Source organism: Culex pipiens, chromosome 3, assembly GCF_016801865.2.
Source record: "Culex pipiens pallens isolate TS chromosome 3, TS_CPP_V2, whole genome shotgun sequence".
NCBI lineage: Eukaryota > Metazoa > Arthropoda > Insecta > Diptera > Culicidae > Culex > Culex pipiens.
In genome coordinates, this window is record NC_068939.1 from 171,381,273 (window position 1) to 171,406,833 (window position 25,561).

At 36.7% G+C, this 25,561-nt stretch overlaps 3 protein-coding genes across 5 annotated transcripts in view; 1 reads left to right on the top strand and 2 right to left on the bottom strand.

The window, feature by feature from the left end:
* Positions 1-6,453: 6,453 nt before the first annotated feature.
* Positions 6,454-25,561, top strand: part of LOC120423534 (serine/threonine-protein kinase minibrain) — a 109,887-nt gene continuing 90,779 nt past the window's right edge. Inside the window, exon 1 of one of the 2 annotated variants that reach the window (XM_039587384.2) lies at positions 6,454-6,831. The gene's annotated coding sequence lies outside the window, so the exon portion shown is untranslated. Of the gene's footprint in view, positions 6,832-17,705; positions 18,053-25,561 lie in introns of those variants that run through there. The other variant, XM_039587391.2, reaches the window with a different exon arrangement.
* On the bottom strand, positions 8,101-15,470 carry LOC120423500 (uncharacterized). The gene is made up of 3 exons (XM_039587344.1): positions 15,008-15,470; positions 14,133-14,947; positions 8,101-8,250 (listed from the first exon to the last, which is right to left on the bottom strand). Exons 1-3 carry the CDS (start codon positions 15,468-15,470, stop codon positions 8,101-8,103), a joined length of 1,428 nt encoding a protein of 475 aa, XP_039443278.1.
* LOC120423561 (uncharacterized) lies at positions 15,407-17,604 on the bottom strand. Of its 2 annotated transcripts, none has more exons than XR_005606254.2 (4): positions 16,644-17,604; positions 16,077-16,580; positions 15,572-16,021; positions 15,407-15,511 (listed from the first exon to the last, which is right to left on the bottom strand). XR_005606254.2 is itself a non-coding variant. In XM_039587415.1 (4 exons), exons 1-4 carry the CDS (start codon positions 16,879-16,881, stop codon positions 15,558-15,560), a joined length of 1,146 nt encoding a protein of 381 aa, XP_039443349.1. In that variant the 5' UTR covers positions 16,882-17,604; the 3' UTR covers positions 15,526-15,557. The 2 variants fall into 2 exon arrangements, 1 of the variants encoding a protein (XP_039443349.1); XM_039587415.1 differs by lacking the exon at positions 15,407-15,511 and having other exon boundaries at positions 15,526-15,781; positions 15,842-16,021.

The following is a 25,561-nucleotide window of genomic DNA, read 5'->3' on the forward strand; positions in this document are numbered from 1 at the left end:
TTGGTACCTTCGGTGAGCCCAAAGAAGCCACTTTGCATCATTAGTTTGTCCATATAATTTTCCACACAAATTTGGCAGCTGTCCACACAAAAATGATGTATGAAAATTCAAAAATCTGTATCTTTTTAAGGGTTTATACACAGTAAAATACCTTTGGTGATTTTCAATTTCACTTTTTGTCACTAAAACTTGATATGTTTTAGGGGACATCAAATGCCAACTGTTCAGAAATTTCTAGAACGGGCAAAAAATCTTTTACCGAATTATGATTTTTTAAATAAATATAGATTTTTTTCAAAAAATCGAATTATTGGTCGCAAAAAATTTTCAACTTCATTTATCGGTGTAAAATCGAATTTGCAATCAAAAAGTACTTAAGAGAAATTTTGATAAAGTGCACCGTTTTCAAGTTCAATCCATTTTAGGTGAATTTTTGGAAAATAATCGCAGCTTTTATTTTTTTTAAATTAGTGCACAACATAGTGCACACTTTGTTGATACTAACATTCCAAAAAGACCAAACATTCAATATTACGCCCTTTTGAAATGTTAGTCTTGGATAATTTTTTTGGAAGTATTGTTTTCGAAAAGATCACGAATGTTTCATATTTTAATATTGTAAATCGGACCGTTATTTGCTGAGATATTGCCATGCAAAGGTTTAAAAACAGGAAAAATTGATGTTTTCTGAGTCTCACCCAAACAACCCACCATCTTCTAACGGCGATATCTCAGCAACTAACGGTCCGATTTACAATATTAAAATATGAAACATTCGTGATCTTTTCGAAAACAATACTTCCAAAACAATTATCCAAGACTAACATTTCAAAAGGGCGTAATATTGAATGTTTGGTCTTTTTGGAATGTTAGTCTTGATTTTTTTTAAATACTGTTTTCGAAAATAGTTTAATATTTTAACATTGAAAATCGGACCATTAGTTCGCAATTCGCAATTTTCGCAATTTTCAGTGTAAGAACGGGCCTTGACCGATCCTATGCACCAGATTCCCGACGAACACGCACTGCCCTTACACCTACATCTCACCCTTGCTCTGAGTCAGTACGAGCAGCACGCTAGAACACGCTTTGAGTGTTCGTGCCAGGCATGCACACCTTCTTTTCCGGTTACGCATTTTAACTCGGCCGGGGGTGGTACATTACGTAGGGTTTGATGTTAGTATAAGCGCCTAACCATTTATAGTGTGCCTATCAACTTTCATTAAAGCAAAAACTGTTTTATTTTTAGTTTGAATTCAAAAACTTATTGTTATTTACTGTGTATTGTTTTCTTCTGAAATCTTCCCTATTGTTGAGTCTGTTTATCTGTTGCTATTTCTTTTGTCGCGGTGTTTTGTTACAATTTTTGGTCCTAAGCATGTTATAAAAGTTTACCAAAAATACAATAGTAATATTTGTGTTAATCCTTTAACCATTCCATAAATTGAGTAAGGGCTCAAACCTCACTTGTTTGAAAAAAGGGTGAAGATTGAAAACAATTGACAGTAAAAGAGAATTTATTTTATAAAAATCAAGTATCAATAGTAAGAGAATGATGAGCGTATTTTGAAAAATAAAAATGAGAAGCTAGATGTATTAGATGTAAAATTAGACAATAGTTAATAGAGATACAAAACAAGCTTAGATTATAGTAATGATAATTTAAAGGACAGATAAAGAATTATTCAAATAAATAAATTCGCAATAAAATGAAAAAAAAAAAAAAATATTAGGCGAATGATAAATAGACTTGTACATTAAGGAAAAGTATATTTTTAAGGCAAAAAAAAAACAAAACAAAGTTTGTTACAGCAGTATCCATTGATAGAAAAGAGTGGAAAAGCTTTGAGAGATAAGAGAATTAAAAGTTAGTAAAAATTAAAATCAAATGTTGGATATTAAATAGAAGAATCAGTGAAGAATTGGGAATCAGAAGAGCAAAATAAAAATAGGAGATAGGTGGTAGCTGGAATGAAGAGAAGAGAAACCTCGTTGTGCGATGTTTCAGGTACATCCACAGCAGTTGACTCAACATACTGCGAATCAAAACAATACCGTCTACAATCACAAATTACTTCCCTTTCCTACATTGTTGCGCCCCTTTCTTTTAGCCGTCTCGACTCTGACCCGCGGTGGTCAAAGGTTTACGATCCGTTTCCACAGGCCACCAGCTTGGTCATCATGAAAACCAAGCCAACGTGGAGGTAAGAAAATAGGACACTCGCAAGGAACCAGAGCTATACTGTTCTGATCAAGATAATTCGGATGATCTAACAGAACTACGGATGTAGTTAGTTACGCTCCTTCCAGGATGTTCCTTACGTGGACGTCAACCGAAGAGCACGCAACAAGGTCAGTGCCATTGCATGCTCTTAGGTATCAATCCTTGGCCTGCATTGAAAATCGGACCATTAGTTGTTGAGATATCGACGTTACAAAATGGTGGGTTGTTTGGGTGAGACAGGGTGCAATATGAGTATCAAACGATGTTTCGTTAGTATCAACCCATATTGCAAATAATAATAAATTTGAGCATTTTAAAAAATCACAAAAATTTGTGACAATTTAAGTGTGAAAAAAAGTGCATTTGCATTCAAAATTTCGCTTTGTTTGATAGCCTTATGACGAATTATAAAAATTTAAGTATATTCGAAATAATACGGCATTTTATGAAATTTTTAGTATTTTAACAGATATCAACACTAATAAAATAAAAATGCTCTACAAATTTCGATTCGTTTGGTACCCATAACCCCCATATTGAAAATTTTAAAAATTTGTGTATTTTCGAAAAATACGGTATTTTGTGAAAATTTTAGTTAAAAAAACTCTAGTAAAGTTAAAAGGCATAAACAATTTTGCTTGGTGTGATACCCATAACCAATTATAATCATAATTATAATCATAACAACGTAAAATAATTGAAAAAACGTTAAAAAAAATGAAATTAGAAAGTTTTAAATCAGTTTATAATAAATCAAAATTCGGAAATTAAGAAGTTTATAAAAAAAAATATTAAAAAATTCAAAAATAGAGCCGTTTTTATTAAAATACTAAAATGTTCACAAAATGCCGTTTATTTTTGAATATGCTTAAATTTTAATAATTACAATATGGGTATCAAACGAAGCGACATTTTTAATGCATTTGATCTTATTTTTGTAAAAGAGCTCAAATCAGGAATTTTTCTGGTACTTTTGTACCCGACCCTCTCCGATTTCAATGAAACTTTGTAGACATGTTATTCTAGGCCTATATAAGCCATTTTTGTGTATATGGAGCCAATAGTACTCGAAACAAACATTTGAGAAGGGCGTAAGGTATTTAAATATTTTTGTATTTTGTAATTTAAAAATTACTGTATCTCGAAGCCGTTGCGCCGTATCAAAAAGTAGTCAAAGACAAACTTGTAGGAAATCGGACGGGCTTTCTGAAAAAATACACTCAAACAAAAATACACGCCACATCAATGAGATTTTTTGATTTTTAAGTCTAAAACTTAAATTTAAAGGTGATGTTACGATTTTTTTTTCGCTCAAATTTTTTGAGGAAATAGCTTGAGATGTTACCAAAAGACTGACGAAAAATGCAGGATGGTATGTCTCTCCTAAAAAAATACAAAAATCATTTACTAAAACTGTTTTTTTGAAAAGTGGTCTAAACGTCAAAATTTTTAAAAACCAGTAGTGGGAATCGATTCTCCAGACAACTTTACATAAAAGTCTTCATATTGACCATTGTCCTATGTCCAATCCGTGGGAAGATTCAGCGGTTTTAAAAATAAAAATGTTGAAAAACGGGTTTTTTTGTGGTTTTTGGCAATTTCTAAATGACAGACTTGGTTTTTCAGTCTCGTAAATATTTTTACCGGAAAGCTCGTCCAATTTCCCATAAGTTTGCCTTTGACAGCTTTTTGATTTATATCGTTTTTATATTAACGTAAGCAAATTTACTATCCTAGTTTCTACCACACTGAAAAAAATATTCTATTTTCAGTTATGAGCAATGTAATTAGCTTATATCTGTAAGCCCATATATCCAATTGAAATGTGGTCAAAGACAAACTTATGGGAAATTGGACGAGCTTTCCGGTAAAAATATTTTCGAGAGTAAAAAATCAAGTCTGTCATATAGAAATTGCAAAAAAAAAACATCAAAAGATCTATTTTTTCAACATTTTTATTTTTAAACCCGCTGGACTTAGGACAATGGACAATATGGAAATTTTTATGTAAAATTGTCTGGAGAATCGACTCTCTTATCCGGTTTTTGAAAAAAAAATAAAACAGTTTCAGTAAATGATTTTTGTATTTTTTTCAGGTGAGTTGATCCATCCTGCATTTTTCGTGAGTCTTTTTGTAACATCTTAGGCTATTTTCACAAAAAATTTGAACGAAAAAAATCGTGGGCTCACTCTTAAAATTGGCTTTTAAACTTAAAAATAAAAGAAATCTACAAAGTTTCATGGAAATCGGAGAGGGTCGAGAAAAAAAAAACCTGAAAAATTCCTGTTTTTGGCTGGAATTGCTCACTAGCGTTATCGTGATCGATAATTTTATCGTTAACAATCTTGCCTTTCTCGTGACTAACTTAGGAACAATTTTGAGTCATATTTTTAACTTGATTTTTAACCAGAATTTTCGATTTTTTGAACTTTTTCAATTTTTTGATTTTTGTTTCTAATTTTGTATAAAGAAACAATAGTTTTACAAATTTTGATTTTTATTTGTTTTAATTAATTTTTTATTTTTGTATTTCGATTTTTTAATTTTAAATATTTGATTTCATGAATTTTTAAATTTTGTGTTTCTTTATTTTGTAGTTCTTATTTTTTAATATTTGTTCAGGTGTGGGGTCGAATTTTACTACTTGACAGCTCATTCCAAGGGGACCATTGGTGATCCATCGTAAAAATGTTGATTTTGTCATTATTTGCATTTTTATGAAAAAAAGTGGTCAGAAATGGTTTTTAAATGTGCTTTTACCGTTATACATACAAATCGCTGGAAATCTTTATTTAGATTTTTTTCTTAAATTTTTTTTCAAGTAATGTTTTTGCCCCTGTTTTTTAGAGTGATTATGACCGACATAAACTTAAAACATAATGCAATGGCCTTTACATGTTTAATATGATATGTTTTGAAGGTGGTATTGGGGGTTGTGAGGTTGTGTTGGGGGGTTTTTTGGTTTTGGTGTGTGGGTGTTGATGTTTTTTGATTTTTTGGAGTGGATTTTTTAGTTTTGAGGGTAAGGGGAGGGAATTGTTGTGATATTATTTTGTGAATATGGTTTATGAGTGGTGGGTGGTAACGATTGGGGATTGTGGTGGAGTTGGATGTATATAGGAAAATGATTTTGATATGAAATTTGGAGTTTTAGGTTGAGTTGGTTTTGAGGTGTATTTGGAAGGGGATTTAGATTATTAAGGGGAGTTATAGGTTAAGGGGGGGAGGGGGTTTAGGTTGGGGGTGTATGGAGTTGGTGTGGAGTGGATGGTGGAGGTGGGTGGGTCGGGGGGTGTAGGGAGTGTGGGTAGGGTAAAGTTTTGGTTTTATATTTGGGGTTGTGATTGGTTGTGGGGGGGGGTTTGGGATTTGTTTTTTTATGGTTTGGATTTTGGTGGTTTGGTGTAGTTTTAGGTGATTGGGTATGTGAAAATTGGTTTTTGTTATTTTTGTTTTTTTTTAGGGGGTAGGTAGGGGGAGTGGGTTATGTGGAGGGGTTTTAAGTTTGGGGGTGTTTTGTATTTTTGATTGGGAGTGTGAATTAATAAGTGTGGGGGGGGGGTTGGAGTGGGGGGGGTGAATGTATGATTGTTGGGAAGAGTTGGTTTGTGGGTTTTTGGTGGTGTTGAAGAGTAGGTAGAAGTTGGTGATGGTTAAATATTGTCTTTGGGTGGGTTAGGGGGTTTAAGGTTTGATATGTGGGTTAGGTGGTTTGGTAAATTGGTAATAATTTTGTAATTATGGGAGATAGTGTTGGGTTTGAAGGATAAATTTTTTGAGGAATTGCATTAGGGTTTTTTGAGGGATGAAATAAAATTATTGATGAATAGAGGATTAATGAGGATTATTTAATTATTGTATGTGGATGAATTATTTTTGAGGGGATTGTTGTTGATGGAAAGTGGGAAGAGTGGTGGAAGGGGAAGAAGGTGGGAGTTAGTAGGAAGAGTGGGATGGTAATGTATTGATAGTGGTTATGGACGAGTTGACGGTAAGTAAATTAAGAGGAAGATAAAGGGGTAGAGGGTTAAAAGGAGAAGGGTTGTGTGTAAAAGTGTGTGAAGGCAGTGAGAAGGAGGGGTTGAGGGGGAATAAAAGAGAGACAGAAAATTGGGGGGGTAATTTGGATAAAACATTTTTTTTCGGCTCGTGTGTGTGTGTGTGCGTGTCTAGTTCCGATTCGATTGGGGACCGTGCGTTGCCGTTCGGACGGCCGGAAGTGGCCAGCTTTGATCCGGTTTGAGAGATTGAGTTTGGAGTGGAAAATGTGAATCAATCGCTGGATTTTTGGAAGATATTTTTTTTCTCCCTTTGGAATTGTGCTGGAAGAAGTGGAGAGACGCGGTGGGGTGGTGCTTCGCAGAATCCGTGTCTGAGCAAGAGTGTATGTGTGTGTCTGCCCCAACTTGAGGGAAAGAGAGAAAGCAAACAGCTAAACACATATTGCTCTCTTGTGAGAGTGAGTGGGACAGTGTGAAAGCAGTGGCAAACCGAGAGAGAAAGGGAGTGAGATTTTGAGTGAAAAGAAGGCATTGTGCGGTGTACAGATTTTCGGGAATCCAACAAGTGTTGCCAAGACACGGAACAATAGGAAGCGGTTTTGAAGGTAAGAAAATGTCAAAATTAAATCTATTGTTGTTCACTATTATTTTTTTAGTTTGCTCATTTTTAATAATTGATTTTCAGGTACGTCTAGAAAGATTTGAGATTCAAGCAAAACATTGTAAAAATGGATCAAAGACGAAGTGTAAACAAATAGTGCATTCCAAATGTAAACATCAACTCGAAACCACTTCACCATGAAGCAGGACGATCTGTTTGTTTACAAAACTTCATCGTTCATTTTTTTGCAGGATTTGATTTTCTTTCCAGAAATTTGTGTTACAGATTATCGAAGCCAGATTCTTAGGTACGTTTTTAGGAACCATACCATCGTCCAGGTTTACGACCCAAATGATCCTGTCAACTTGCCGGAGAAGGGGCTGTTTTACGGTCAGCTGAGCAGAGTTGTCGATGAGATCCCGGAAGGTGACATCCGAATCTTTACGGGAGACTTCAATGCGAAGACAACACAAACCTGGAGCGCATCGTGGGGTGACATGGTCTTGGAGAGATGAGCAAAAACGGCGAACTGTTTACGGAACTCTGTGGTAACCATGGCATGGTGCTTGGGGGATAGCTCTCTCCTCATCGATTAGTACACAAAGTCAAAAATTTCGTGGAACGAGTGGATTTCGGAAGTGGAACAACGAGAGTAGAAATGGCGTGTCCTCGCCAAGTGTACGCAAACCTGGAAAAGACTGTAAAACGCTCTTGTAGGCTGGACAAGATAGCCTGGACGGATTTCGTTGCCGACTAGGGTGGTAACATATGAATCCTTTATGACATCTTTTGACGTTTGTATGGTCCAGCTATGCTGAGAAAAGCAAAGGAAAATATCCCAAGTGTGATCACATCCTAGAAGATCACGTGAAGCAATCGTTTTATACTCATACAGTTGCTGCTACCTCTGAAGTCTGCCACCCTGAGATGGCTTAATACTCAAACAGAAAAATAAACCGAGAGAGATTGAAGCAGCCAGGAAGTGTACGAATGCTGAATAGATCGAATCTCCGTAGGAATACTCACAAACAAAAACAAATTGACTGTTGTCATCTCAAATGCTGGATTGCTGTAAGAAGCTGAGCCGTGCGCTAAGAGCTTTAAAAAATAAATCTTCTGGTGATCTTGTGCAGAAATAAATCGAAGATCGATGAGACAGCTGGCTTTCGGAGCGACTGATCATGCGTGGACCACATAGTGACAATTCGTGTTATCCCCGACAAGTCAAAGAACTCCAGGACTTCCGTTGATTATGAAAAATCGTTCGACCGTCTCAACCGCTGGGAATCTCCTGGGCGGACAGCAACCTGTGCGTCCCGAACAGTCGACCATCTGCCAGCACTGCTGAATCCAACAACCGCGCTCTCTTTCCCACACACACCACGCAAGCCGTGCCGCCAGACGACGGTGACGACGACGACGACTGACGGACCAAAAAGGTGAATAGACTCTTCTTTTCGGTCTCGGATTGCGTGTGAGTGTGTGCGCGCCGCCATCATCGACCACCCATCATCGTCATCGTCTGTCAGAATCATTCGCGTCGACATTCGATGGTGCCGCTCTCACCAATACGCCTGCACGCAGCGAGTCGACGTTCGATGCGATGAGGTGCGTCGACAGCCCACCTTCTTGTGTGCGTGTGTTTTCTAGAGTACTTTTTCAAAAGGTCCTATGTGCAAAAACCTCAATCTGAGAAATTTGATGACAAAGTTTTGGTGTACATTTTTAAATCTCATTTAAACACGCTTGGGTATTTTTCGATTCTGAAAACGCCCAAATGGGTCTAGAGTTATGCTTTTCAAGTGTGCAACTCGGGATCATATAAAAGTTAATATTACACTTAGTTCTGAAGCAATTTGGTTCATACAACCTATGAGTGCACATAGGACACGTTCATAGGACAAATATTGCACATAAGACTTAACGCATTGGACTATATTCATGTGGCATTGCACATAAAACTTTATGAAATAAAATTTAAATCTCGATTTAAAAAAGCAATACTTTTTTGATAACAGTGTATGTCCAACCCTCTCGCAACGTGTAGGCAGCAGCTGACGAAGAGCATGAAATATTTCAATGCTTCCAGCGCGTGAGAGGAGAGAGAAACCATTATAACCAATCATACTTCTGTCAGATGGGTGGCGGGTAGGATAATTTATGATGTTAAATTAACCAATGCGCCAATGTAAACAATGATTATTGTTTACCTTGGCGCATTGGATATTTTGACATGGAAAATTGTCCTATCCGCCTATCATGCTGTGAGCGCACATACTACTGTTGTGTTTAATTTTTTAAAGCAATAGCAATCAATGTACGGTCGAATACAGGTGCGTTTTTTTTATGGATAAATAATAAGGTAGCGATTGTACATCGAATAAAATAATTTCAGAAACTACAAAGCTTAAGCTTCATTGCGTCGGAAATTAGATAGAACCACCGTTCGATCTTGCGTTGCACTTGGCGGGAAAGGACACGGCCAAGGGCTGTCAGATCCGGTACCTGGACGTCCTGGATGCTCTCTACATCGACGGGGTCCTCTCTGGTCGACCCTCCGCCAACTTGCGCAAACGAGAATTCGTGTACAACGTCAGAAAGGTGATTGTGAGCAGAATTCAAACAAAACAATGTAATTGAGCCAATATAAGTTTGTAAATAATCCTAATGTTAACTCCCCTAACGTGAGCAGGATACACTCACTGTTTAAAAATACTTTGACCCAATCCCAAATTGCTAGTTTTTCCGTCAGCACAGGGCTCATTCACGACTTTTGAGGAGGATGACGATTAAATGCCACTTGAATTAATAAATGGGCGTGGTTATGTCCCCACTGATGGACGGATATAAAGACTTTTTTTATAGAGAAGAAAAACAAAACCTGTTTCCAAGTTGAAACAAAAAAGATAACCCAATCACGACAAAATGCAGCGTTTTTTAGTCTAGTCTAGTCCAAGTTAGTTGTACTCGCTTTTGTCCATTTGCATTTCACCCTCTCCTAGGGTCAGAACGCAGCTCCAAAGAAAAGGCCTAACAAATAGCAGACTAAAGAGAGGGGGAGATTTCTAGGCTACTTTTTCTGGATTGCTTTCGGTTCCGCTGTTGCCCATTTCATTTTTTTTTCTTGACCGGTTTCTTTCTAAAGCGGTATACGCACCTCGGAAGGAGCCGGTCAAGAAAAAAATCAAATGGGCAACAGCGGCAGCGCAAGCAAGTCAGAGAGGGTGAAGAAAAGCCCCAAAAAATCGCTCCCTCTCCTTTGTTCTGCTGTTCGTAAAGCTGTTTCTTGACCCCTTTCCTTCCGATCTGCATACTAGCCTTAAAGCGGTGTATGCACTTCGGATGAATCGGTAAAAAAAATTTCAAATGGGCAGCAGCGGCAGCGAAAGCAAGCCAGATAGGGTGAAGAAAAGCCCCAAGAAAACGCTCCTTCTCCTTTGCTCTGCTGTTCGTAAAGCTGTTTCTTGACCCCTTTCCTTTCGATCTCCATACTAGCCTTAAGTGCGCACTCTATTTATATAGAAACAAAATTGAGCGTTTAAAACAGTTTTTTTATTTTTACAGTTTATACAACACATTTACATCGTTTTCTTTGTCTTCATACTCCTACAACCTACATCTAAGTACCATATTCTTCCTCTTCTTCCTCACTTTCTGACAAATCGGCATCAAAATCATCTCTTATATTGCACGCCGCCCTGCGACCTCGTTTTCCTGGGACTAACTTTTTGAGGAAACTTGTATAAAAATCTTTTTGTTTGATAAAAGGCATGAGTTTTTGTAGATCCTTCAATTTGACATCAGGTATTGGTAGCGGTTCAAAGAATGCTGGGGATAAAACAATGTGATTTATACCTCGCATTACTTCCTCGGTCGGTAGTAGCTTGAAGCATCGATAAAATTCATCACTAACGTGATATTTATAATTAACTAAACCCGGGCAGTTTGTATTGTACCGCAAGACCATAATGTCACCGAATTTTAAGGGATCTCCTAACATGTTTTTCTTAGGAATTTTGTACCTTTGTTTCAAAGATTTTAATGCTAGTATTTCACATTGGTCTAATTCATGTACTCTAATTGGTGTCGTTCGATAAATAGCCGAAATAAATGTCGCCCAGTCGTGTGGGGTTTCGATGTTTGTGCTGTTTCGCTTTTTAGCTCTCTCTATTGCCCCATGAATTGCGTCGCATTCCATATGGGAATGTCCCGTTTGCATGAACTTGTGTTCAATTACTAAGTTCCTGTTCATTGCTTTACAGCGTTCAATGAAAAGCATAAACATGAAAACTATGTTTTTGTTTCTATTTTGTCCGCCGCTGCGGTCGCTGTAATAAATAACTTTTTGAACTGTGGCAGGCAACGATTCCAAATGTTGCAAAACACAGCTACCTATCTCCTGGGACCCTCGTTTGGCTTGTGTTTCATTCCACAAGTAACAATCTGATGAATTGTTTCCTTCAAGTGTTTGGTATACCGTTAGATTATAAGTATATAGTTGCCTAGCGTAGAATGCTTTTCCGCACGTTAGGCTGGGTGTCGGAAGCTGCTTTTCCAAGTCAAATGCTGCACAACATATGTCTACCGCGCTTTTTGCTAGTTGCATGTCCTTGCTCTTCTCTTGATAAATCAAGTCACCTTTTTTTCGATGTTCAGCGTGTTGCGCCAATATTTGTTCTTTTTGTTCTCCTTCGCTAAGCTTAGCCTGCAGAAAAAGTTTATCGCATTCTCCACATGTGTCCACTCTTGGTTTTCTGAAGCTAATTTTCATTGGTTTAAATATTAGTCTGTAAGTGTCGTAACACACAGGCTCATATTTGCCCTCGCACTCAGTTTTGTACAAACGATACATGATACTTAAATTCAAGTCACTATTATAATACATCTTTTCAGACTTTGCCACATTGTAGTGGCTTTCACTTGCTGGGAAGGATTGAATGTGCGTTCGAATAAACTCTACGTGCTTAGGGTCCACAATTTTGTTGCTCTTGTTGGTCAGCCGCCCGTCATCTGTTGGCATGCCATTGGAGAGTTGTTGAGCAATGGTCCTTATAGTCGCATCTCCGACATCGAATGTCGACTTAAACATTTTTTTACACACTTCTATACGCCCATTAACTCCCGGCAGGAAGTACTTCCGGGTGTTTTTGCGCCTCGAATTCAAAACCTGTAATAAGAAATAAAAAAAAATTAATATGATTTTGATTTGATTTTGATTTGATTTTGATTTGATTTTGATTTTGATTTGATTTTGATTTGATTTTGATTTGATTTTGATTTTGATTTGATTTTGATTTGATTTTGATTTGATTTTGATTTGATTTTGATTTGATTTTGATTTGATTTTGATTTGATTTTGATTTGATTTTGATTTGATTTTGATTTGATTTTGATTTGATTTTGATTTGATTTTGATTTGATTTTGATTTGATTTTGATTTGATTTTGATTTGATTTTGATTTGATTTTGATTTGATTTTGATTTGATTTTGATTTGATTTTGATTTGATTTTGATTTGATTTTGATTTTGATTTGATTTTGATTTGATTTTGATTTGATTTTGATTTGATTTTGATTTGATTTTGATTTGATTTTGATTTGATTTTGATTTGATTTTGATTTGATTTTGATTTGATTTTGATTTGATTTTGATTTGATTTTGATTTGATTTTGATTTGATTTTGATTTGATTTTGATTTGATTTTGATTTGATTTTGATTTGATTTTGATTTGATTTTGATTTGATTTTGATTTGATTTTGATTTTGATTTGATTTTGATTTGATTTTGATTTGATTTTGATTTGATTTTGATTTGATTTTGATTTGATTTTGATTTGATTTTGATTTGATTTTGATTTGATTTTGATTTGATTTTGATTTGATTTTGATTTGATTTTGATTTGATTTTGATTTGATTTTGATTTGATTTTGATTTGATTTTGATTTGATTTTGATTTGATTTTGATTTGATTTTGATTTGATTTGATTGATTTTGATTTGATTTTGATTTGATTTTGATTTGATTTTGATTTGATTTTGATTTGATTTTGATTTGATTTTGATTTGATTTTGATTTGATTTTGATTTGATTTTGATTTGATTTTGATTTGATTTTGATTTGATTTTGATTTGATTTTGATTTGATTTTGATTTGATTTTGATTTGATTTTGATTTGATTTGATTTTGATTTGATTTTGATTTGATTTTGATTTGATTTTGATTTGATTTTGATTTGATTTTGATTTGATTTTGATTTGATTTTGATTTGATTTTGATTTGATTTTGATTTGATTTTGATTTGATTTTGATTTGATTTTGATTTGATTTTGATTTGATTTTGATTTGATTTTGATTTGATTTTGATTTGATTTTGATTTGATTTTGATTTGATTTTGATTTGATTTTGATTTGATTTTGATTTGATTTTGATTTGATTTTGATTTGATTTTGATTTGATTTTGATTTGATTTTGATTTGATTTTGATTTGATTTTGATTTGATTTTGATTTGATTTTGATTTGATTTTGATTTGATTTTGATTTGATTTTGATTTGATTTTGATTTGATTTTGATTTGATTTTGATTTGATTTTGATTTGATTTTGATTTGATTTTGATTTTGATTTGATTTTGATTTGATTTTGATTTGATTTTGATTTGATTTTGATTTGATTTTGATTTGATTTTGATTTGATTTTGATTTGATTTGATTTTGATTTTGATTTGATTTTGTTTTTTGTATCATCGTTCCTCGGTCCTAACCTAGTCGTAGCACCTAAAAGGACCTAATAAAAATAAGTGAAAAAACCCTATGTTCACATATAAAAACTCTACGTAGTCCTACGCCATTCAGCTGGATTTAAAAAAAATTAAATTAAGATTAAAAAAAAAACCGATACTGTAGAGAATTGCTCATCTGCTTCCAGGTCCAGGTTTATGTTTACTCCTCGGCGTCCAGCGAAATTATGATTTCTCTGGACTGACCAAGCCTAATTTTGTTGACCTAGAATGGGGATATATGCTCCGCTACCCACCCAACCCCCCGCCCCCACCCCCCGTGTGTGTGTGTATTTACTTACTCGAGTACGCTTTGATTTTGTCACTGCGACATGGCATGCCAAAAATTGATGCTGGCTGGTTCTCTTCATCTGTAGTAAGTTAACGAACATTTCCGTTCTCACTTCTTCTGTAAACTTTTCGCCACAAGATCTGGAACAACTGCAGGGAGCTTTCAGCTTCCTACCCGGGACCACAGTGCCGTTTCGGCGAACATATCCGGTGCCTCGTTCTCTTGCTGCTCGCACTCCTTTTCGGGTATACTTCTGCGAGCCGTTTTTGTGTTTGGCAGGTTCCTCATCATCCGGCATAAAGTTTTTGAAGGGCTCGAAGTATTCTCGAATCGTACAATCGTTGAGGAATGAAGTATCGTTCAATTTATCTGCTGGATGATCTTCGTCTTCGCTGTTTGGCTCCCATTCTTCGCCACTACCGCTGGAGTAATCTTCACCCGAGCCTGCGTCACTCTCGTCCATACTTTGATCACCTCCATCACATGGTGAATCGTTGACTTCAAGATACGGCAACGTCACCTGATGACTTCCACTAGCCGGTGTTTCCCGAGGCGAACTCGGGCTTGTCGACGTTTCCGTCGACTTCGGCTGCGGTTTAGCGCGATCCGGATCCGGACGTTGATGCACCGAGGATATCGGCTCACGACGATCCTGCGGCGTCTGTTGAAAACTTCGACCAGTCGGTGTTTTCCGAGGCGAAGGAGAGCTTGCCGACGTTTCCGTCAACTTCGGCTGCGGTTTAGCGCGATCCGGATCCGGACGTTGATGCACCGAGGATATCGGCTCACGACGATCCTGCGGCGTCTGTTGAAAACTTCGACCAGTCGGTGTTTTCCGAGGCGAAGGAGAGCTTGCCGACGTTTCCGTCAACTTCGGCTGCGGTTTAGCGCGATCCGGATCCGGACGTTGATGCACCGAGGATATCAGATTACGATGATCCTGCGGCGTCTGTTGAAAACTTCGATCAGTCGGTGTTTCCCGAGACGAAGGGGGGGTTGTCGACGTTTCCGTCGACTCCGGCTGCGGTTTACCCTCAGTGGAACGCAAAACTGTAAAGAAAAAGCTCAGATTGTATCCAACAATAAGCTAAAAAGTTTAGATTTGCATACCGGCCGGTGCTGAAGCTGGACTCGATGCGGTATTTGAGTTGGTGCGGTCGGTTAAGACATGAGCGCAATCTGGACGTTGATGCACCGAGGATATCGGATCACGATGATCCTGCGGCGTCTGTTGAAAACTTCGACCAGTCGGTGTTTTCCGAGGCGAAGGAGAGCTGGCCGACGTTTCCGTCAACTTCGGCTGCGTTTCAGCGCGATCCGGATCCGGACGTTGATGCACCGAGGATATCGGCTCACGACGATCCTGCGGCGTCTGTTGAAAACTTCGACCAGTCGGTGTTTTCCGAGGCGAAGGAGAGCTTGCCGACGTTTCCGTCAACTTCGGCTGCGGTTTAGCGCGATCCGGATCCGGACGTTGATGCACCGAGGATATCAGATTACGATGATCCTGCGGCGTCTGTTGAAAACTTCGATCAGTCGGTGTTTCCCGAGACGAAGGGGGGGTTGTCGACATTTCCGACTTCGGCTGCGGTTTACCCTCAGTGGAACGCAAAACTGTAAAGAAAAAGCTCAGGTTGTAACCAACAATACGCTAAAAAGGTTAGATTTGCATACCGGCCGGTGCCGGAACTGGACGATCCAACAATTCCTTTCCAGATCGTGTTTGGACCGAAAGATCGATTGCGCCGGGGAACGCTCCAGCTGGACCTTCCATCGGGATGCAAACTGTAAGGGATTGGACATCTGGTCTCGGGTCGTGGCCTGCCCATCCTGCAAATGACCACCGATCTGCGATAGAAGGTTTCAGCGAGCTGTCGTCCATTTCTGCGGAAATAAGTCACGTTAGATACTATTTGACCATAAAAAAAAAAAACAAATACAAACCATCAACGGAAACTGCTGGAAAATTCTCAATTTCTTCTCTTTGACTATCGACCGAGTCCCGCAGCAAATAAGGTATTCGTGGTTTAGGCGTAGATGTGATTGGCGCGTTGAAATCGCCGAACGTAATGTCAAGCACGGTCAAATTTCCGGAATCTTCTTTTTGTTTCTGATGTTTCGTCTCTGTAACAAAATGATTTATGTAACTTGCATCTTTCCGTTTAAACATATTACATACCGTTCCGTTCCTTCAAAGGACTTGATGTGGGTGTCGCTTCCTTCTCTGAGTTTTCCAAGTACGGCAGTACCGAAGTTGGCCGTTCGGATGGCATCCAATGGTCACCTGTCTTGGCATCGGTACCTTGCGGATGACACCTTGACCCGTTCAGCTCAACCAAAGGCTTTCGAGGAGTTCGAGCAGGTGGGCGGATTTTGTTCGAACTTTTCACAACTGTCAACGGAAGCCCAGAGTCGGAACCGCCGTTTGTATGCAAATGATCAACAGATGCCGAAGACCAGCGATTCGCTAACTTGACCTGCACACCTTGAGTTCCCGACACCAGGTTTTCGGCACCTACCTTGGACTCGGTTCCTTGTGGATGACGCCTTGGTCCGTTAAGCTCCACAAGGGTCTTTCGAGGAGTACGAGCTGTTGGGCGAATTTTGCTGGAGCTTTTTTTTACGGTCAATATGGGAAAGTCCAAATCTGAGCTTAAATTCGGAGGTTGCGGTTCAGTTGAAGCTATAAACAAAACGAAAACTTAATACACTCTTTATGAACTAAAACAAATCACAGCAACTTTACCAGAATAGAAAATTCCATTCCTGGACAACCGAGATCTCCCGCTGCTTGTAGAGGACCGGGAGACTTCCGCAAAAGATCTTCCGCCGGTAAATGACGGCCGAGAAGTACCGGAGCCGACACTAAGGTTCAAATCCAAAAATGAACCCAGATTTCTTGTTGTTTTACCGCTTGACTTCACGGAGTCTTCTTCGCTCAAAAGCTTAGCAGCATCTGAGTGAATATTATTAAAAATAATCATTGACGTTACGTTTTGATTAAAAAAAATAACTAATCTTACCGAGAAGTAACTGCAATTTGGACATTGTTTAGAGGATTTCTTACAAACTGAAATAACACGTGTGCAAACCACAGAGCAATTCTCACTAATGTCAAAACAAAAATTATGCTTTTTTGTTCAATCCAATTTATGCTCGCGTTCAATCTGTCAAATTCGAGAGAGGGCGGTTAGGTCGTTTTGCACTATTCCCTTCGGCTTTGGCAGCATTGAAACATTTCATGCTCTCTCCTGGCTGATGACTACACTCTTCGCGAGAATCGGATACATTGTACATACATTGAAGATTGTAAAATTTTTAATGATTCTGTTTCATACAAAATCGACGTATAATTTATTTTTTAAATATTCATTTTATTTTTAACATAGGTCATTTTGATGAGAGCGTATGTGTATGATGATTAAAATATATTCATAATTGCTCATAGGTCGATTTGCTACAGTTCTATGTACACGTTGGACTGGAATGCACATAGAACAATAAGTTGGTAATATGACCTATAACCATTTAGTTTGAAATTTACTAGGAATAGTTGTAGGTTGTTTTGTAGATAAATAATATATTTTAAAACAAAAGAGTTTCAAGAAATCGGGTTAGCAGATAGTATAGTTTTGAGTACACAGAATATAATGCAATAACTAACTCAGTTTGTTTACTTTTGGCGCATAGGACCTTTTGAAAAAGTACTCTAGTTTTGACAGCGCGCACTCTCCTGCTGCCAGCTTGCTCCGATGGTCGACATAAGGTTTTGCTTCAGTATATTGGTGTTTACCGTTTGCGAGCGACGGCGAGCGCGCAGCAGAGAGCATTTCCACCGAAATCCAAGTAATAATTTCTCGGGAGGGTAGTTTTTTTTTCGTCGTCTCGATATTAATTTCCAAATGTTGCGATTCGCGACGGCTGCTGGACGGCGGTGGATGTGTTATTTTGGATATTTCGCGGTGACGGCGACGTTCGAGTCGACATAATGGTGCGAAAACCATCGCGATCGGGAATTTCTCAGTGGGTTTTCCACACCGAAGCTGGACCTTAAGTTTAGAGTGTTTTCCTGGTGTAAGGTGCATTATTGCACCAGAAAAAGTTTGATAAAAGTGGCCAACTAGGTTTATCCAACACTATTTTTGTAAAGAGAAGGTGTGTACGTTTGAAACAAGTGTAGCAAATTTAGAGTGCAGAAAAAAGTGATTTTATAAGCTTTCTGGAAGTTTTTGTGCAAAGCATAACACATTGCAGACATGATACAGAAAAATGATGAAAGAAACAATTTTCTTAGAGGATTACTGCAACATCAACAACAACATCAGCTAAACCAAAGGATTACTATTTAGGATTAAATTTGCACGCCTTAGCAAGACATTTGTGGTAAATATTGCCCAAAATTAGAAGAAGAAAAATTTCAAATAGGACAAAATTCCCCTTTCAAAAAACCCCCTCCCCCTCCCCTTTTTCATCTGTCATGCACACACTGCAGTTTTGCAGTCATCCAAGGAGGCGCTCCAGAATCGATTCCTGGTTACGGATTTTTATTTCGTCTGCTCCTGTCACCTCCCCCCTCCCAAAAGGTACGCCCTCCCCCCACAACCCCCCCACCCGGCGCGCCCGTGAGACATGAAACTTTTGCTGTCTGGTGCTCGCTAGTGTGTGTGTTGCTGTGCGCGAAGAAATGGGTAAAAAATGACGTCCACCATTTTGATGCTTCACCAACACACGAGCATAGTTGGCCGCGGCGCTCGACACGCACACCGCCAGGCCGAAGTCTTCACACGACTTCACACGCTGTTTCTACACATAAGGGTAGAGCGCGTGTGTTGGTGTGCAACAATAACAACAACAACAGCACCATAATTCTCTCATAACACATTCTCTCGAGTGGATGGATAGAGTTGCTGTCACAACAACAACAACAACAATGGTAAAAGCAACAACAGAAATTACCGAAAAGGTAAAAAACCTAATTGGAAACGGTTTTAAAGTTGGTGGGAATCTTTGTTAGTGTTTGTGCGGCGGATGCTGTACTGGTGCATCTCGATTTGTCGACAAATTTTGCTAGAAAGAGAGAGAGAATGATTGATTGAGTTTTTGAGTGGGCTGGGGTGGTGTACAATACCAAAATGCAATACAGTATTGCAAATTTCATGCTTTTAGCCTTCCGCACTGGCTACAATATAAAAAAAAGAAATTCTCGAATACGTTAGATCTACCTTCACGTGTACAAATCGACTCAGGAAATTGTCATTCGGATATTTCGAAACTGGCTGAACCGATTTATTCCGGACTCGTTCCATTCGTTCCGGTTTGGATTCCTATAAGTCCCTATTGAAAATTATAAAGTTTGGTAACGTGCGGTCAAAGAAATACACAAAAAAAGATTTTAGTAGATGCAGAAAAGGCACCTTAACACATCCAGCGATGACAGTAATTAGTTGTCGTCATGCGCGCGCCGCTCGATCGTCCTTGACATTTGCCATTCGGCTAGGGTCCGACGACGACCAGACCATAAACGGACGGGTTGTTGATATGCCAAAGTGAGAAGAGGGAGGTTCCGTGAAAGTCGTCAAACCACGCGCGTGCACCTCAAAGTGCACATTACTCATTCGGCGATCGCGCCCAAGCTGAATGACGACCTTCTAGGTCGCCATGTATGGCGGGATCTTCGGATGGGTGTCAATTGCACAAAATCAATACTGGCTGTGAAGGTTGTTATTACGACAAACTTTAATTTTGAGAGTTGTTCAGAGAAAAAAGATACACATTCATCTTATTTCTCATGCAATTTCCTACTGGGGTGAGTCATACCTTGGGATTTGCCTCAACGGTGGCGCACATAAACATTAAAATTTATTTATGCATTCTGCTGCACTTACACACTCACACTCACCTCGTCAAAACATTAAACCACATCTACTCTCATACTTTTAATAGCAGGGTTTGCACCTTGGGTTGTGCACTGTCGGTTGGCAATAAGCTTAGATCGCAAAAGTTATTTGTAGGTAATGACTACGAAGTTCTTTTTACTGCTACTTGTCTCAAACTAATGAACGTTTGAAGAAACGGTATTTTTTTGTGTATAGTTAGTATGATTATAAGATAACTAAAAATATGTAGAAATTCAACCTCAAATATATTCAAAAATATTCAAATGTTCACTAAATATATTTTTTTTATGAAACATGAAATAAAAGTTTTACTTTGAGTTTTACACAAATCGGAATGTTGAACAAATTTTTAATATGTTTCAGTTTTTCTATGTTTTTCATATTTTGTTTAACCTTTATTGTCGAAATATCACTTGGAATAACATCCACAGTATTAAAAAACCACGGTATCTTGTGAAACTGGATTCGTTTGATACCAGTGTTGTTACGAACAAAAAATCTTTTAAGAAGAACCAGGGTGGTCATGCAAGTCGGGAAATCGGAAAAGTAGGAAATTCCCCCAAATTTACCAAAAAAATCGGGAATTTGTGATTTTTGGTCAAAAAGTCGGGAATCATCCTAAGGCACTCTCCAGGATCCATTCGAAAGATTGGTTGCGCTAGGGTCTGATTAGATTAGATTAGATTCAAAAAGTCGGGGATCCCAAGAATACCTACTCATTAGATAATAATTGTCTAACTCTTGAATAGTATTGTAATATTTTATACAATTTTCAAATAAAATTCACTCAATTCTCGTTTACTTTTTCAAAAGATCCTAGGTACGTAGCAAACCAATGGCGCATTGATTGTTTTGAAAAAGTAATCGGGAATTCTGCTTACTTAAAATTTTAGGTTTCTTTCCATATTTCAATCTATTTTGTAATGATAAGGTTATTTAACCCTCTACAACCCAACCCCGCCTTTAGACGGGCTTCGATTTAAAAAATCGCTAAAAATCAATTTTTCAACAATTTTTTTATTTTTATTTTTGAAAGAATCGGAAAGAAGAACTCTTAACATTTAAGAAAATTTATGGGTTGAAAGTTTTACTTGTTTTATGTGACTTTGTCAATGTTTTCAAAAATGACATTTTTTTAGGGGTTAACTTTGGCTGTGTTTTTTTACTAACATTTCCTCTATTTTAAGTAAAAAGAAGTATGCAGTAATTTTTCTAGTGTCCCAGACTATGCCTCTACGAATGTTTAAACAATTTAAATGATAATGGTGCCATTTGATAGCAGAAAATGAAACAAGCAAAAACTTGAAAAAGTGACTGTAAAAACATGAAAAAATTAGATAGGCATAATGTAATGATAGGAGGTGGTAGAATATGCCAAATACTACCGAAAACAAACATAAACTAAACAAGATTGATGTAAATTAAAATACTAAAAATGAAACAAGAAAAACATAAAACAATGGAAGTAAAGTTTTTCGTAGAACAAAAGTTGCTCAAAATGACCATGGGAACATGGGAAAAATAAAAATTTTCAAAAAAAAAAAATTGGCCAGTAGAGGGTTAAGACATTAAAAATCCTAATAAATATTCGATGCATTCGACAAAGCATTTCATAATATTGTTCATGAATCAAAAGATTTTTATTTTATTTAAATATTGCATTATTTTATGCAATTTTATGTGATTTTATACCCTGAAATATGTAAATATGTAAGGTTTGAATCCCGTCGGATGTAACTTTTTTTTGGTGTTTGCAAAAATTGTACATGCAGTGTGTAATATTAAGTGTTTATTATGACGAAGGTGGTGTGCATGCTTTTGCATGCAATTTTACCATCGGATTTTTGCTGTGTAAATATAAGATTATCAAACAAGGAGCAACACATTTAAGTCAAAACAACAACAAGGTTAAAAATAAATAAAAAAATATAATAATTTTAACAATTATGACCAGCTTAAAGTAATGAAACTGTTTCATTTTGTCACATTGATTGATTTTTTGAAAAAAAAAAAGATTTCAACTTGAGTTTGGCAATGGTTTTTTTGTGGTGAATATTTTTAGATTACTTGCATGTATGTTTAAAAAATTTGCATCTTCAAACATTTCGAATAAAATAAGTGGTAAAACATGTAATCTTATCATACTGATTTTTTCATTGAAATAAATTAAACAGTTAAGTTAATAAAAATTAAATTTAATATCAAAATTTAAACAAATTAAATGGGAACTTGTAATAACTTTTTAAAGTGAATTCCTGGATATTTTTTTTAAATTCTTCGAAAGAATAATAACAGTAATCATGTTAAAGCGTTCTTCGATTTAAAATAAAATTAAGAATAAAATTTTAAATTCAGTTAGTTTTAACTTTTAGCAATTTCCAGTTGAAATGAAGTATCAAAAACTATAATTATAAGTAATATTAAGCTTTTGGTTATTTTTCAAAGACTTATTGTTTTTGTTTCTACTCTGAATCAAATTTCATTTTTTTTTAAATTTGCTGTTAAGCCTCTGTTTTTTTTCAAAAAGTGTTAATAGTTCATTTAGTTTTTTTCTGATGGTTTATATTTTATATATATTTACCTTTTTATAAAGCGTTTTTTGTTTGAAATCATTCTTTAATTCTAGGGTTTTTTATGGGACCATCCACAAATTACGTGGACACTTTTTTTTTTAAATCTAAATTACTGTGCATGGAGCGTGGACAACCCGCCCCCTAAAGTGTCCACGTGGTTTATGGCTGGTCCCTAAATGTCCTATAAGGCTGGTACAAACTTTATTTAAAGTTTTTGTCCCCCCCCCTTCAAACTTGGCCCGAAAATCAGGGGGCAAACAAATATTTTTTCAAGAAACTTCAAAATTTCAATGGAAATTTAAGTAAAATCAGCTGAAATCAGTTTAAAATGCGTTTCCCTGCGTTTAGAATCACTTTTAGCATGTTTGAGTTGATCTAAAATAAATTGAAAATTTTCGATGTTTAACCCTCTACAACCTAACCCCGCCTTAAGACGGGCTTCGATCTAAAAAATCGCCAAAAATCAATTTTCCAACCGATTTTTGATCTTTAAAAAGCATTGGAAAGAAGAACTCTTAAAATTTTAGGAAATTTTAGGGTTGGAAGTTTAACTTGTTTTATGTAACTTTGCCAATGTTTTTAAAAATGTCATTTTTTTAGGGGTCAACTTTGGCTGTGTTTTTTACTAACATTTCCTATATTTTCAGTAAAAAGAAGTATGCAGTAATTTTTGTAGTGTCCCAGACTATGCCTCTACGCATTTTTTTGCAATTTAAATGATAATGGTGCGATTCTATAGCAGAAAACGTGAAAAACATGCAAAAAATTGAAAAAGTGACTGTAAAAACATGAAAAAATTAGATAGGCGAAATGTAATTATATTAGGTGGTAGAGTAGGCCAAATACTACCAAAAACAAACATAAACTAAACAAGATAAACGCAAATTAAAATACTAAAAATGAAACAAGAAAAACATAAAACAAGAGAAGTCAAGTTTTTCGTAGAACAAAAGTTGCTCAAAATGACCTCCTGAACACGGGAAAAATAAATATTTTCGAAAAAAAAAATTGGGCAGTAGAGGGTTAAGTTTTTTTTCGCTAAAATTTTTGGTTTTCGTCAATCTTTAATTTTTTGAAAATTAATGGTTGCAAAATAACTGAACTAGTGTAAAATGCATTTTAAAACACTTTTTACATGCAAATGCTGAAACTATGGCCTGTTATTTCAATATTTATTTTTTTTTTGAATTCTTTCATGTAATTTTGCTAATTTAAAAAGTATAATTTTGGGGACAACTTTGACCCTGTTTGGACTACTATTCGAACCTGAAAATTAAGTAAATCTGTTTGCCTGTGGTCTAGACCCTGTTCAAACAACCTTGCCAAGTCTGTGTGGTGTGTGTTGTTCATGGCACCTAGTTTGATGTATTAGTGTGTGGGATTCCTTCGCATCTGAAGCTTCCGGCGCCGACCCTCCTCGTCCAAGTGTTTGGGGTGGGTGGGTGGATGTCGGTTCGCTTCAACTCGCACAGTCTCTCTGTCGGCTGCATCTCTTCCACTCTTTCCAGAGCTTAATAGAGTGAGGGTGGGAGGCGGCAGTCTTCTAAAGTGCGTGATCGACGGGCGCAATATCCGTGTCTGGGTGGCAGGTTGAAATTCAGCACAGTCACAGTCTTTGATTTATTTAACATTTTTGTTTTAAATTTTTGCTTATTGTAACTTTAAAAGTCGTTATTTATTCATTTTGTAATGTTGATTATCAGGTTGACAAAATAACAGTTGCGAAATTACTACTACACGCCTTAAATCCCTCCCCAAACCGTCAGGTCAGCATGACTGCTTGCAAATTTGGGGAAATCCAACTGGGCCACGTCAGTGATCTCATTTCGTCTGGCTTCGGGGCCGCCAAAATGACTCATGAGACAGTTTCATTCGTCGCGGATTGTTGTACCTATGCGTTGCCTACAGACAGGTAACAGATCACAGGACGGCGGCCTCAATCTCTTAAGGTGTAGTTCGTTCACGGCAGGGCGGGATAATTTCGCAACCTGTATGATCTTTAAAACATTCCAAAATGTTGACACAAAATTTGCTTTTAACCTACTTATGACGATAAATCAGGTCAAATAAATCCTATTTGAAGAGATTTTTTTTATAAAAATTGCATGCAATTGAAAATGTCAATGCTGCACACAATAACGAAAGAAAGAAAGTTCAACGCGCAGATGTGAACCGTGGGCTGACTGATACGCCCCCACACAAAGATAAACGAAGTTGAGTTTATTGTTGAATGCTGTAAACAAAACCTTTATTTTCATTTTTCGAAAATTTCCTTTTTCCTCCTAAACCGGAGGGCTTTTGAGCAACTTTTGCGAAACAAAAAAAAAGTCTTTTTGTTGAATTATGTTTTTCTTTTTGATTTGTAGGTACCTAAAATTGTATTTAACTTTTCTGTTATTATTAAGCTTTTTCCATTATATCATGGTTTGGGACCATCCACAAACCACATTTTTTGAAAATCAAAAATTTCTTGTAAACAAGAATTTGTTTTACACTCAACTCCCGGTGGTTGGTCACTTTTTCGTTGGACACTTTTTTAGTTTGTACCCTGTTGGTTGGTCAAAGTCAACTTTCTTTATGGTGGTGTGTTCAACTTTCTTTATTTTATATTGATATTTTTTGCCATATTTTCAAACTTTTTGCTTGCACAATTATTGATGTAAATTACAGGGTTTTATTAAAAAAAAAAACGCCGCATACTTATTTCCCACAAAAAATAAAATAAAAAAAAAAGAAAAAGACAATTGGTATAGAAAGGACTTTTTTTTTTGTTTTTTTTTTTCCGTAAAATGCATTTTTAAATTTCTGAACTTGAATTTCAATTTAAGTCTTAGGTAAAGCTTTACAATCACTCAATCAAAAATAAAATTCTTAATTTGACCTCCTAGACCCACCTTTATTTATACTCATCGACTCAGATTTTCAGACTGTATTTTCTTGACAAAAAGTCTGCAATTTTTTAAAACGGATTTTTTTTTAATTTTAGGCAAAATTAATGCAGTCCAGACATGACTATCCGAAGGTCTCGAAAAAAAATCACTTCAGACAATCGAACCTTCGGGTGATCGAATCTCGATTTTTGTTGTTGTGTTATTTTTGATTGTTAAGCTTAGGTAGGGGAAAAATACCCATTTTAATCACTCTAAGCCGTTCGACCAATTCTCATCGCTTTTGCAGTTTTCCGATATTAAATC